Source organism: Coptis chinensis, chromosome 4 (genome assembly GCF_015680905.1).
Source record: "Coptis chinensis isolate HL-2020 chromosome 4, ASM1568090v1, whole genome shotgun sequence".
NCBI lineage: Eukaryota > Viridiplantae > Streptophyta > Magnoliopsida > Ranunculales > Ranunculaceae > Coptis > Coptis chinensis.
In genome coordinates this window covers 81,337,362-81,352,807 of record NC_141459.1, presented here as the reverse complement: position 1 = coordinate 81,352,807, position 15,446 = coordinate 81,337,362, and the positions used below count along the sequence as shown (strand labels likewise).

General features: G+C 34.4%; 1 protein-coding gene across 1 annotated transcript; it reads right to left on the bottom strand.

The window, feature by feature from the left end:
• Positions 1-8,628: 8,628 nt before the first annotated feature.
• On the bottom strand, positions 8,629-9,150 carry LOC147505081 (uncharacterized). The gene has a single exon (XM_086605463.1). It carries the CDS (start codon positions 9,148-9,150, stop codon positions 8,629-8,631), a length of 522 nt encoding a protein of 173 aa, XP_086461589.1.
• Positions 9,151-15,446: the final 6,296 nt, after the last annotated feature.

Genomic DNA, 15,446 nt, shown 5'->3' with positions numbered 1-15,446 from the left:
TATGCTTTTGCTTTTTCTTTTTGATTTCTTCTTGATCAAGATAGGTTTTGGAGAAAGCCATCTTTTGACTTAAGGACATCCATCCTTAGTCTTCTGAGTTGAGGAATTGACTTTCAGCTCCTTGGTTATGAGTCCTTGACCTTTGACCTTTGACTTTGACTTTGACTTTTTTATGGCAGCTTCGGATCTTCATTATAAGCGTAATTAAAGCTTATTTTTGTGCTAATATGCAACTTTCATGATAAGTGGTATGAATTTCTCAATAACCTGAAAACGACAATAAAAGCTATGAGTTGTCTTTTGATTATGCGTAAGGAGGGCTGTAATGCAGTAATGTAAGGATAAGAAAATGCATATTTGGGAGCTGATCACCACCCCCAAATAGCATCATGCTTGTCCTTAAGCAATGATGAAAGAAAAAAAATCTAGGATCACAAATGTGTGATTTATTATTAATTATGCTAATCTCGTTTCGCTAAGTGCTATTGCATTGACCATTTGCAACAAGGCTTTAAACCACTAGAAATTCCCTAATGGACGAGCTTTAAATCTCGTGAGAGTTTTCTAGAGAAGGTACTCACAAACTTCTTCTATCTAGTACAAAGGGTCTTGTTTCCTTATTTATTCTCCGAAGTCTATATATCTCGTTAGCAGGGAATAAGGACAAGCTCCTTTGAAATTAGAATAACATATGTATAGTAATTTAATCATCTAAATATAATTGTACAAAACATTAGCGGTGAAATGCAAAAGCAGAGTTGTTTCCGAGACTTTTGGAGAGCGTCCTTAAGGTGGGTTCTCACAGGGGTGTGTTGCAATCACAACTCTCTGATAGCTTCACTTAAGTTTCATTCTCTCAAGTGTAGCGGGCACTTATATTCCTCACATACTCAAATGATGTCCAAAGAAACAGGGATCGATTGATCACGCTTGCCACTTACTATCACACCATCCTATTCCTAATCCAGCTAGCAGTCTTTTATTAGGAGTTACGGGGCTAGGGTGATGGTCTAGAAAGAAAAAGGAGGAGAAAAACAAAATATGATAAGTTGAGAAACTAGGTCTTCAAAATACTTGTAACCAGAGAAGAACCTCGTTTTGTTCTTTGCTTCCGAATTGTGACTCATTCTTTTATCCGTTTGGCTTTGTGACTCCATATGATTTTGAATTTTTGGGAGTTCTAACTTGGTTTTTTTTTTTTTTTTTTTTTTTTTTTTGATATCCTCTCCTTTTGATTTTGAACTTTGGGAGATTCTATTTTTTTTACTCCTTTGATTATTTTGGAGTTTTGGTTTTTGATAGGTGTTTTTTTTTTCTTTCTTTCTTTTCTTTTTGAAGCAACTAACTTATCTGATTTTGTACAAGGTATTATCTTCTCTTTTTCTGATATCCATCCAATTCTCAACTCATCAGTTGGGTAAGTTTTTATTGGGTGTTGTAATGGGTCAGGAATTTATGGTGAAGAATAAAAAAGATTTTAGAAAATGGTGAAGACTCAAAAAGGGTAACTAGAGGAAAAATCTATCTTTTTGGGTTTTTAACGTTTATTTGGCTATATCGATCTAAAAAGGGCCTAAATTTTCTCCTAGGATATGATGTGGTGATCAAGCAAGTGGACGTTTGGTCTTTCTATCTAAACATCCTTTGTGTCATCACTCAATATAATCATTTAGATGAGGCTTTTGGCTTGATTCTCACAGGATATATAACTTAATTGTTCTAACCTTGGTCTCGAAACTCACTGCTATATACAATCAAATGCTTTATGCATGTCATTCATGAAAAGATGCAGAAACTAATGTGTGTATATTAGTCTAAGTTCGAAGAACAAGTCCTTACTATGTTGCTATAATGAGACTTTTACACTTTTTATTCATCCTAGAAAAAGAAAACAAGACTTTTTAATACTAAAATGTAAAAAAATATTTTTTGTCTTTTTCGATTTTTTTTTAGAAAGGAAGAAAATATACTAATATATATATATATAAGAAAATATACTACTACTACTAGAAGAATTGCCTAGTTTTTGAAAATGTTACTATCCCACCCCCAAAGAAAAATATGCTTTGTCCTCAAACTATGAAGAGATAAGGAAAGAGATTACCATAGAAACATGAGCAAAAATGGCGATACCTCTGTATTCTATTCTTCATGATGAAAATATATCACCCCCAAATAAATTTGGGGTGTGGGTTGATTGATATGGAACGAGAAATACATGGTTTATTATATTAAGGAGTTACATATATAATTATTCTACTATAAATTTTTTGGAGTTGAAGAAAAGAAGGTAGGATCTTTAGTTTAGGACAAGTTTTGGTTTCTTAGCTATGAAGAATATTGAAAGCTTAAGTTGATTTAAAGATTGAAATACATGAACTTGAAAGCAAATGAAAGGAAATGATTGATTGAAGAAATAACAACTATAAAAAAAAATTGATTGATTGAAATGTAAAAGAAAATAACAAGATTGAAATAAAGAACAATAAAGTAAATAACTTGAATGAAAAAAAAAAAACTAGAAATTAAATCGTACATGACACTAGAATAAGTCTAGGTGCATTCTCTTTCCCTAAATTTTAGTTCTTATACCCCTACTTTATGACTTTTACTGATTTGCCCTTCTCCATTACAATTGAGATACCTCACCTTTTGCTTTATGCTTTTGCTTTTTCTTTTTGATTTCTTCTTGATCAAGATAGGTTTTGGAGAAAGCCATCTTTTGAGTTAAGGATATCCATCCTTAGTCTTCTAAGTTAAGGACTTGACTTTCAGCTCCTTGGTTATGAGCTCTTGACCTTTGACTTTGACTTTGACTTTTTCAGCACTTTTTCATGGCAGCTTCGGATCTTCATAATAAGTGTAATTAGAGATCATTTTTGTGCTAATACACAACTTTCATGATAAGTGGCATGATACGCAACTTTAGTTTCCATTTGTTTTGTTTTATCACTTGATTTTAGTTGTTTCTGAGTTCTGCTAATAGGTTTGATAGGTTTATTTTCATTTCTTGTTGAATGTAGTTTATGGGTTTTATTGGAAACTAGTAGTTGTGATGGGGGAAATTTATATTGTTAGATTAAAATTCAGTCAACTAGTTAAGGTGTTTTCTGTGTTCTTTTTGAAATATTCATTGTTCTTATTTTTGTGTATCTTATTTTGTGGCTCCAAATAATCATAGAGCCTTGAGGCTTTAACCTTGTTGTTCTAGGCATAAGCCTTTCCTATACCTAATCATGTTAGGTTTAGCTTGTATATGGTATACCTTGCCTCAAGGTTATGTCTCTTTCACCTTCCTAAATACTAAATGTTATTAACTTATTAAGGAGCAGACTTATTTGGCACCTTATTATAATCATCTTTGCATTAAACTCCTCTAAACATAGCAGTGACTAATCTTGTCCTGGATGTTGACTTTTTTCTCCCTTAAGTTGCAGAGTAACCCAATTGCTAGATGGTATATTTGTCAGGGTTCAATTAATAGGATATCTTTCTCAACAGATGGATCGTATTTGGCGACTGTTGGAAGAGATGGTACTGCACTATCTGATACCTTACATTTTATTAATTATGTTACCTTACTGAGATCAAGTGTCACATATTTCAGGTTACTAAAGAGTGTTTGACTACTCAAAGGAACAACTATATATGGTGGGAAAAGCAATTATGGTGCGCTATTATGTTGTGCTTGGAAGTAAGATAGAAAAAAGAAAAAGCAATAGCATAAAGGAAAATCATAAAACAACATGGTGAGGTGTATTGATTGTAGAGGGGGAGGGCAAATCAATCTTTTGTAAAAATAGGGTATAAGAACCCAAAAGTAGGATGAGAGAATGCACCTAGACTTATTCTAGTGTCAGTAGTGTCATGTAGGAGTAGTGTAATCTTTATTTTCAAGTCATTTACATTCAAGTCTTGTTTTTACTTTTTGTTCTTCAATTCAATCTTTGTTTCTTTTCAAGTTTATGTTTCAATCTTAATCAAAGTTGTTCTTTTCAAGTTTATGTTTCAATATTCAATCAAAGTTTTTCTTTTCATCAATCAAGTTGTTTCATTTGAAGTTATTCATTCAATACAAAGTTTGAGTCATTCAAAACAAGTCATGAGTTCTAGTTAAGAGTGCTACCTTTTCTCCTTTACGACTCCCATTCAATCCAAGTTCTAAACAATTTATGGTGAACCTCTTCAATACTCTTTTGAAACTCTACTCCCACTATACACAACATCAAATGGCACCGCCTTAATGGATTGAAAGAACATGGATTATTAGTTGAGCATCTAAGGAGGGAAACATCATTCCATCATTCGATTTATTGTTTTTCATTTTTTTTCATCATTTCATTTAGTTATTTTTCAATACTGATCTGTTTTATTTCAAATCCAGGTTCGGGGTTGAGCTACTGGAGAGGAGCTGAAGTTGCTGACGGAAGCCGATCAAACTTCGCCGAAACCATTGGGGCGACCGTACCTCATTCGTCGCGCGACCACCCAATCACTTCCATGCACTTGGTGACGGGTTTTTGACAGCTTGATCCAGCTTGTCTTATGGTTGTAACTATAGATCCGGATTTTGTAATAGAGTAGTATAAATTTGTGGACTTTGTTGTAATAGAAAAAAAAATTTGGATCTTAATAGGGAGTATGAGATATCTGCTCGTCAGAAAGTAGTCATTAGGTGTATACAGGCAGAACATGCAAAAGATTTCCTACTTGCTATTCCAATGGAGATACTTGGACATCATATGTCACAGGTAGGCGGTATCGTGCCATTTTCCGGTACCGTCTTATGATTCCTCTGTACTCTGATGGTGGTCTTTGCCCTATATGCAAAAAGAGAAGATTAGATGCTTTTGGGGACCATGCAGCACATTATAGAAATTTCCCTAATTTTAAATACCGACATGACCATGTTAGAGACATTTTATGTGATGCATTTTGGAGGGCTGGGGTACAAGTGAAGAAAGAAGGTCCTATTAACTTTCTCACTTATCTGAATGAGGGAAGATCGACACTTTGGCCTGCAGATGTCTTGATTTATAGTTGGTCTGAGGGGAAGCATGCATGTGTTGATGTAACTGGAGTCTCTCCATTGGTAGGGGCTGGGGAATGGTGACTTTGAGGTGGGAGAGTAGTGATAATTACAAGTTTATGTAAACTAACTATCTATGCGTAAACACAAACAATCAATCAACTAAACAAGTGCTTAGATCAATATTCCTACTCTCAAATAATAATGAAGTAATATAACGAGTACGGAATCGTTCCACTCTTAACTCTCTAGACTTAATGAATTAAACTAATCAAACAAAAGGAACAATGGTGAGAGTAATATTGTGTTGAGAGATTTCTATTCTACAATTATACTATGGATTCAAATAAATCTAAATTAACTAAACTAATAGAAATAGGGTTTTGATGGAAGAGAAAGTTATAGAAAAGAGTAATCAATCCACCTAATGATTAGTTTCATGCAAAAAATCGAATTATTCATTGAAAAGAGATCATCTTTAGGTTTTCACACAATGATTCAACCTAAAGCCTCAAACTTTATCATCCCTAGCAACAACATACATCTCTATAGTCATTAGTACTTGCATGTAGGATTATTACAACCAAGTCTCTCGACTTAATTATGATAATCTCTAGTTTAATTTACTATATGCTTATTTTGGAAGTCATACAATAAACTAAACTCATTGAAACACATACACAATTAAATAATTCTACTAAGCAATATATTCCTCATTAGGCTTCATAATCACTCTCTCTAATAAGGGGATTAGCATAATATCATTGGATTAATTAAACTAAAGTAAGAAGAAGAAGACATAATAATAAAGACAAGAATTGAAATTGAACTAAAACTTTATTGAAGAAGGTTTAATAGAGGCTACAAGAATAAACCCTAAATTACTTAACCCTAAACTAATGGGGGATTAAACAGATAGATTATTCTAGCTAATAGTAGGAGTGATATGGGGTTTAGGGTTTTTATTCTCTTATACCATGATACAAAATCGTGCATGGGTTTTTAGGCTAGGTTATGGACCCATAAATGAAGTCCATAACCCAATTGGTTGAATACAAGACTTCCAATTCTAGTTGTGTTAATATAGAACGTATTTTCATCGACTTATAATGCTCTGATCGAGTCAAGGCCTAGACCATTGGAAAAGGCTTTCTGAGCCAGTTATTTTGATATAATATGGGCCCAAATCTGAGGCATGAGTCCAAAGATATGACCTTTTGAAGTTCTGTTGACTTTACTTCAGCTCTCTAATCCGGTTTGACTCTCACTTAACACTTTTGACTTGGGCTTTTTAAGGGCTTTTTCTCCATTAAACTTGGGCTTTCTTTATGGAACTTCCTTAGCAACCACTTTAGCTTCTTTTAGTGCCTAATTAGTAACAAATTGACATTTATTAAACTCTGAAGCCTGAAATACTCAAAAGCACGTAATTAGTGATAAACCTATATTATTAATAACATAATTGGCTAAATAGAAATAATATTAAAGGGTTTAAACTACAGTTTTGGCCGCTTATCAAGTAGATAAGAGAGCAACAACAGGGAAGATAGAGAAGCATGAGAAAGCTTGTATGGCTAACCAGCATTATTTTATTTCGTTCAGTTTCGACACTTTTGGGTTCTTGGGACAACAGTCTGTTGAGCTCCTCAAGACACTTTAGAAAGTTATGGATAGTAAAGTTATGACAGATGGGTCTAGTGAGTTTGTTTTTAGAAAGATAGGGTTTGCTATTCAGAAAGAACTTGCGGCGTACCTTGTTGTACGCTTGTCCTAATTATTCGTAAAACTCGTTATCATTATGAATAAAATTTTCACTTAAAAAAAATTAAAAAAATGAAAATATCAAAAAATTAGTTAATGTTAGTGATGTTATGTTAACATGAGTTGATCACTTGGTTGAAGTTATGCAACTTACTAAAAATTAGAGTTTTCATTGCCTTGGGAAGTTCGAGTATCGAGGCGAGTCGTGAATCATACGCTCGCGCACTTTGAATCAATTTGGTAATCAACACTCTAATTACAATTAGCTCTAGTTAATCTAGGTGATCGAATTAATCTAGTTAATATCATAATTAAGTATTAGTCTTAGTATTAGTGTTAGCTTTACTTTTATGTTTTGGGCTCTTGAATGCAAAGTTGTATAATTATTAAAAACCGGATTGTGGGCTTTTTAAGTAGGTATTTTGTAAACATAAAACAGGGAACGCTAGAACGGTTGGGCCTGATTCTCTGATCACGCACCAATTAACGTCGCATTCACCTCAAAGCAACGTGTAAGCACGGCTTACCTCCTCGAAGCCCATGTAAGAGGATAACTTGTTTGTTCAAGCATGCTTACATGATTGTTTGGATTTTAATTTTCACACTGTATTTTCAATTCATGCATAAGGCAAAACCCGAGCCACATAACAACCATTGGGAAGTCATTACCTAATGTAGATAAATCGGACGTTGCTTGATTCATGAAGCCTAGACCAAACTAACAAATTAAAATCAATCAACTAGAGCTTAAATTAGTCATGCTCCTCCAGAAAAGGAAAAAAATATAGCCACGAGGATTTAGAGTAATCAGTTACTAGATTTCGGTGGACCAACTACCTTCCTCACTCCCCTCCCCCAGATTCATCGTGAGTGAGATTCTTGGTAGCACACCACTTGGTGAAGTGATTGCTTACTCTTCTGAGCCGTGTAGTAGATCTATCCTAGTTTCGAGCCCAACTGTTCACTTGAACAGGGCATCTATAGACCATGCATATATTTTCAAAAATCCAAAAAAATGAATTTTTGTTGTTTGTGCAGTATCCTTGATTGAGCATCCATGGCTTATCAATATGCATCGCAACCGTCATGGAATTACAATGCAAACCCAAAACCTTGTTCTTTTTGCTGTAGTCTTTATCACTGGTTATCTCATTATCCATCATATACCGTATTCGAGTCTACTACAGCAAATCCTTACGATTATGAACCTCAATTTTCAAATTTCCCGAGTACCCAATACACTCAAGAGTTTTCTAATCATGCTGACAATTCATGAAGTTCCATCACAAATAGTCAACCACCATGCATGTATATAGTCAGTTAGAGTGTGGTTTCACAGAAAGCCCATTACCATTCATATTACTATCCATATCACAGACAATTAATGCCGCTCCAGCATCCATATCACAGACAATTAATGTCGCTCCACCATTACCATTCACATCACCATCCATATCAAATTCATATCCGACTCCACCATCTATCACAGACTAACTCAACTAGGAAATGACCAAGCAAACAATACTAACTCAACAAATAACAACCACCTTATGCTTTCTTCAATCCGGTTCAATTAATGCCGCATCTGAGACTAATATTCTTCCCACCAGTGCAGAACCAAACCGTGTAGAATAAGGATGGATGTACACTCTACAGTCTTCTCAGGCACGTTGCAGTCCTCGAGCTTATGATCGTACCTGTCACATCTATGACATCGTCTAAAGAAAGGTGTAGATGAAGACCCGATCCTCTACTTCTTCTGAATATACTGTTGCTAACTATCAGACTTATTGTATAGTTGCTTCCTTTTATCACTACTCTCAGTTTTGGGATAATCTTTAGGCCTGCTCCTGGTAATCCTGTTCCAGCTTTCTAGCAATATCAACTACTTCTCTCAAGGTTGAAATATTCTGACCCTTAACCACAAACCTAAGATCATCATTTTGCAAACCCTCTTCAAACTGTTTTGCCCTTTGATCCTCATTTAAGTGCAAGTCGGTGGAAAAATGCTCTAACCTGGTGAACTTCTCATATTCCAGAATTGACATCCTCTCTTGCTTCAAGTTAAGGAACTCCCTCACCTTCACAGTTCTAACAATGCTAGGAAAATATTGTAAGCTGAAACGCCTACAAAATTCTCCCCAAGTGATATTATGGCGAACTTCCCCTCTAGTTACTGATTTCCACCATATCAAAGCATCTTCATTTAAACAAAGGGACGCAAGTCTCTCTTTCTGTACCTCGGAATAGTCCATGACATCAAATATATTCTCTAAGTCCTCCTTCCACTCTTCTGCTTTATTAGGATCTGAAATGCCTCCAAATCTAGGAGGATTCAGCTTCATGAACCTCTCCAACATCTTTTCCCAAGCTTCTTGTTCCAACCTTGGTATGTCTTGTTTAGGTTCACCTTGTACATTTTGGTTTACTTGAGTTGCTAGGCCTCCTCTCTCTAACTGCGTAACCCTCTAGGCAATCTGTTGAAATGAACCCAACATATCATCTACCCAAACAGGTATGTTGTCATTAGCTGCAAGTGTAGACTGTGCAGGACCAGCCGGAACATTAGTCCCTATATCAGAAAGACGAGCAGTTCGACTTGCTCGACTAACATCTCCTCGTCCTCTACTAGACATTCTGGATGAATATAAAGAAAAGAATAAATAAATATCCATACTTGCATTTAAAGTTAGTGAATTATGGATGTCCCAAACCTACAAATAACATAACATAAAAAATAAAAAAATAAAAAAAATGATAACAAAACACTATTTGTCCTTACTTATTTATTCATACTAATTGTGAGTCCCAAAACCTATTACCCTAATCAATTTAAGGACCTAAAAACCTAGGGCTCTGATACCACTTTGTAACGCTCTCCAACTTGATATAACCTAGCTGGCCACTCTAGGATATATTAAGCTGGAAAGCACTTGCTTACTTGAGTGTCTTTATAATTGCCAGAACAATCAAGCAAATGGTGTACATATAAAGGAATCAAAACAATGACCTAAGACACGCACAATAACATAATAGATTTAAAACAAAGTATACATTTATAAACAACAAAATACATTATTGTCTTCCATATGATACATGACTACAACTCCAGCAAAACGTTTACCAACCTAAACCACATTTACACAAAAAGAACTATAGACAACCCCTAATCTAGCTACAACTTCAACACTTTTGGGACTCACGGCACTCCGTCATCCATCTATAGCAAATTCCCCTGAAAAAGGAATAAAACAACAAACATAAGCCACATGCTCGTGTAAGTGATAACCTACTGCCAATACTTACCTTAAGCAGACAAAAGTCTCAATAGTAATAACCAAAGCCCAAAACATATAAGAAGTGAATAGATAGTATCATGCCTCATAAATAGATCTTAACCTCAACAAACAATAGTATAACTTCAAGTAAATAACCACAATGCAATAAAATTAAACTGATCATCCACACATACTAAATTATATATATATATATTTTTACTAGATATTTTCAGGGGCAACACGTACTTTCAGCCTCCAATGAGGTAATGCCCTATGGACTCACAAGTGGCAAACAATAATATACACGCTCCTGAAAATATTACAAAGCTTTCAGGGGTCACTTTAAGCCTATATGGCCTCCTGGCGGTCATCTTCCCCCCTTGAAAGTTGAGAGGTACGGCCCTGCAGGCGCACACACAAGTACCTCCCACTAAACCATATATACCATAATCACATTTTACCATATAACCTTATCATATATTCATATAGTCAATATATCCAGGATAAGGAACCAATTCCATCCATTAAATCATCTGTCATAATTCTTTCACTACACGTAACATCACACTAAGATATATCAATACCCAAATATCACTTCTAATGGCGTATCAACCTTCCGTCATATCATACACAAGGGAAACATTCACTAAACCATTTATATAAGAACAATAGGTAAGAAGGTTAGTGAAATAACTAAAATCAATGAGCATGTAGAATAGAAATCAGTTAAACTATCATACAGAGTAACTCGAAATACCTAAAACCATCCCTTACTACATCCAAATAAACTAATTAGTTTGGTATACCTCTATTAAGCATTCATCTATCTAAAGTAAGAATTGTAAGTAAGAAATCACTTACCTTAAGCAGTATAGATATGGATAGCCTAAAACAGTGAGAAATCCATCTCTAATAGCTCCCAAAGCCAACCCATGATAGCTACAAGCTTTGTTTTCTTTAAGTGGTCGGTACTAAGTCGGTAAAAGAAGAGAAAGAGAACTCTCTCGAAGGATGAATGAATTATGAGTTTTAATTCTATTCCACTTATGGGCCGGGTTAGTCCTACATGGGTCATGGGTAGCCCACATATCAAAATAGATTAACAAAAGAAAATGAAATTAATTATAACTCTAATCATTATATTAAATACGCATACAACCAAAATAAAAATGGGGTTTCACAAGAAGGGTTATGGAGAAGAAGTGTGTTGGGGAAGAAAGGTCGTGAAAAATAATGGTATTTATAGGTGAATAAGGAAGGTGACAATTCCTAACGGCTATTTGTGGATATCATGTGACCTAATTTTTTTTTTCAAAAATACACGTGATTGTGCACATGACTGCCCATGGGTATTTTGGATATAAAAAATATTAAATCCTGATATTGTAAAAAAAGCAAAAAAATAACAAATTGCTCATGGCCAAACTTGTCCACAGACGGAACTAGGATCAATCCTTAAATTACATTATTTAGTCCTTAATGTCTAATTCCCTATTATCAACTAAGACCAATACCTAAAAGACCCATTATATATAGATAGATGGGTTCTACTATTGACACCACCCAAATTGTGTTGGGTAGACCCCAACCCAATTTGGGGTATGTACTTATGTTGAGCACTATGCAAAGTCGCGTACACCCCCCACCCAATTCACCAAGAACTGAGAAACCAGTACTAACCGGTTTCAGCCTTTGTGTTTTTCTTCTCTCTTCGTGTCTTTCTTCTCTTTTCGACCATTCTCCAACTGCATTCACCAAACTATCACCGAATTTTGTATTGATATTTATACAAAATTTCAAACATTTGTAGAAATTTTGAGTAAAATTTGAAATTAAGATAGCTATTGAGAACAATTTACATGAGACTTTGGTACAAAATTTGTTAACCATAAACTAGTTGTTGATTCACAATTGCACAAAACAAAATGGAAAATAATAAGTTTAGATTTAAAACTAAATATTATTTGAAATTTGCAAATGTTGATTATAATCATTCTTATTCATCTTGTTTATGTAAACCTTAACTTTGAGTTTTAAATGTGGGGGGAGAAGGGCTATAAAAGGTTGCTAACAGGTTAACTTGATGTATTTGGGGGGTGCCCAACATAAAACAGTTTTTTTAGGTCAATGGCAAACTTGTAATAAATTGTTTTTTGGGTTTGCCCAATAAGGTGTTTTTTAGTGGTGAGTATACTTCAAAGATTAAGAAGTTGAGGTTCATCCTAGATTGTTTAGAGTTTAAATGATTGGAGTTAGGGAAGAAGGTAGACTCTTGGTATAGATTGGTTTAGTTTAGGCTAATGAAAATATGAAAACTCAAGTTGTTTGGTATGTAAATGACATGAAAATATTGAAATAATTATTGATTGAAGATTGAAACAAGAACAACAAGATAAGATTAAATGGTTTGAAACAAACAAAGCAAAATAACAAGATTTAAATAAAAGAAAATGAAGAACAATAAAGTAACATATTTGAAATGAAAACAAGACTAATTCCTACAAACCAAATGGTTTGGACCCTAATATAATAGATGCCTTCTCTCTCCCTTGCTTTTTGTTCATATACCCCTCATTTTGCTTTTTACTTATTTGCCCTTCTCCATTGATCTTGAGACACCTCACACTCAACTTCTACTTTTGTTTTTTTGATTTCTTCTTCACCAAGATAGGTTTTGGGAGAATGCCAACTTTTGAGTTAAGGACATCTATCTTTGGTCTTTGGTGTTGAGGACTTGACTTTTAACTCCTTTGTTATGAGTCCTTGACCTTTGACCTTTGATAAACGTTAATTTCACGTTTTGGTTTTTACTTAAGTCCGTGGTCCATAGCCCAAAGTTCGAAGACCAAAGTCCAAAGTCCAAAGTCCGTTAGTCGTCCGTTTAGTCAAGTTACCTTACTCACGTGGGTTTGGTAGGATAGGTCGAGTAAGGGATCATCCATACCTTAGGGCTCGGCAAGGTGTACAACTGGATTTACAACTTTTGGTGAGTTGGATTTTAGGTTATTTAGTTGGCTTAAGTAAATTAAAGGTAATGCAAGTAATGTAAATTAATAATGATGATTTCGACGTAAATAAATAAAGATAGAGAAACAGGGAGAGGATTAATCGTACTCATGCAAGAATCATTTTGAATAGTTTATACTACCACATCACTACAACTCTAATCATTCTTGAGTTCATAGACAAACCTGAGACGACGTCGAGTATCGATCCTTAGTGAAATACACGCATCTCTGAGTGCACTACTACAGAATGACACTTATACCACTGTTTTTAAGTGTGGTATAAATATATTTACCACTGTTATACAACCGTGACAATAGGTGGTGTGGTATATAATAATAGCAAAACTGTGGTATATATGTTTAACGGATACCACGGTTTTTCAAAGAACCGTGGTTTGTATGCCCATTATATATCACGGTTGTCAACAGAACCGTGGCATATAAGCTATTGAAACCGTGGTTTATATTAGTGTATGTGTTATAATACCGTGGTATATAGTTATACTAAACACTACGGTTTATGCCAAATCGTGGTATATATATATATATATATATATATATATATATATATATATATATATATATTATTTTTTTTTTTTTTTTTTTTTAATAATAATGCTAGTAACAGTCTTCCACTTAAAAACCGAACCTGCATTAACAAAATTTACACAGCCTGCCTACATACAACATTTCCATCTTCCCAACAAATTCCAAAATATACAATAACTATCAAACATTGCAAAAAAAGATAATAATAATAAAAAAAAAAACTTCCATTAATTTTTTGAGTGCACTAAGAAAACAAACTTCAAATTCCTTTTCATAAATTATAAAGGTAAGACTCATAAATTAAACTGGAGGGGTCCGAACATAGCTAAAACTCATCCTCATTCACTTCCGACTAAAACACCCCATTTTCCTGGATGAACTGAATAATATCGAGTCGAACACCGTCAAGTTCATCTTGCGTGTATGTCTCCTTCAGTTCTAAATTTGTTATCTGGATGAGTCAAAGCACAACATGTGGAGTTACTATATAAGAATAAGGCAAAGTCGTTGAGCCAAATAAAGTGTTTGTCAAAACTTTCGAATACCTTATTTTCAAATGATCCAGTTGAACAAGCTTCTACGATTTCCCTCATAAACTTCATTGTATAATACCTACACTCTGTGCCACTTGGTTGATATGAGCCCTAACATATAGACTCACAACATATGTAAACATATACTTTTCAAAGAAAAAGACAATAATGTGTAGGATTTGTTTACCTTGATCTTGTCCCACTTCAGCGGAACTCGTTTCCCATAAACCCTTTGCAATTTGAGGACCGCACTTCACAATAAGATAAATGCAAAACATTTAATTCACATATATGGTATCAATGCTGGCATGAGGATAAACTCCAAACGTACATGAAACAGTCACATGCTCCAAGGATGGTGCTTAGATGACATACAAAGAACCAAAACTTAAGTACATGCATAAACAAGCTAGGCCAACCCATCCACAAAAAATGCCATGTATGTTATAAAAAGTGCATTAAAGAGCCTCTCTACTGCCTCAAACAAATCTTTTGATGGATTGGAGCTATTTACATCACCTTGGGCAAGACGATGCCAAAATGCAAATTTCAAGAAATTAATCCTTTTTCGAATCCTAGAGCGCACAATTCAAGTGTATATGAACATTTTCTTTCGCGTGTATGTGGCTCACAATTAACACTCTTTACTAATTATCTTCAACACAATTAACACTCTTCACCAATTACCTTCAGCATCTGTCATAGGTGTTTTAGATTTGAGTGCTACTGAAAATTTATGTTCTCAGATAGAAATTAATTAACTAAGTATACAAAAGATTGTAGAAATATAAAATCAAACAAACCTGATTGAGGATCCCTTGATTGGCCTTTTAACCTGAAACAAAAGAATATAACGAGAAACAACAAATAATAGATTCAATTTTAGCACTTTTTAATAAGCAACCGAAACTCTTGTTCCATCTCTCTATCACTTACAATCTCTATTGAACAATGCAAAAAACTATAATATCTTATTGTTAAGATAATAGGTCTGCACCATTAGGGTTTTAATTATCCAGAAGTTATCCAAAAGTTCATAGCTTGCAGGAATATCAATGCCAACAATTTCAAAAGAAGAAGAGGAGGAAGGAGCCTCAAAGTTAAAAATACAATCCAATCTAGTTAATGAGACAATGGAAGCAAATCAAGACTCACCTTCCAGTGGTAATCTTCAACTCAAAGTATCAAAAGGGCCCTATGAAGTTCATAAAGCAAATAATCTTAATCATGATGTGTCTGAATCTTTCTTCATGATGTTCATATTAAACTCAACCTAAGAGGGCTTTCA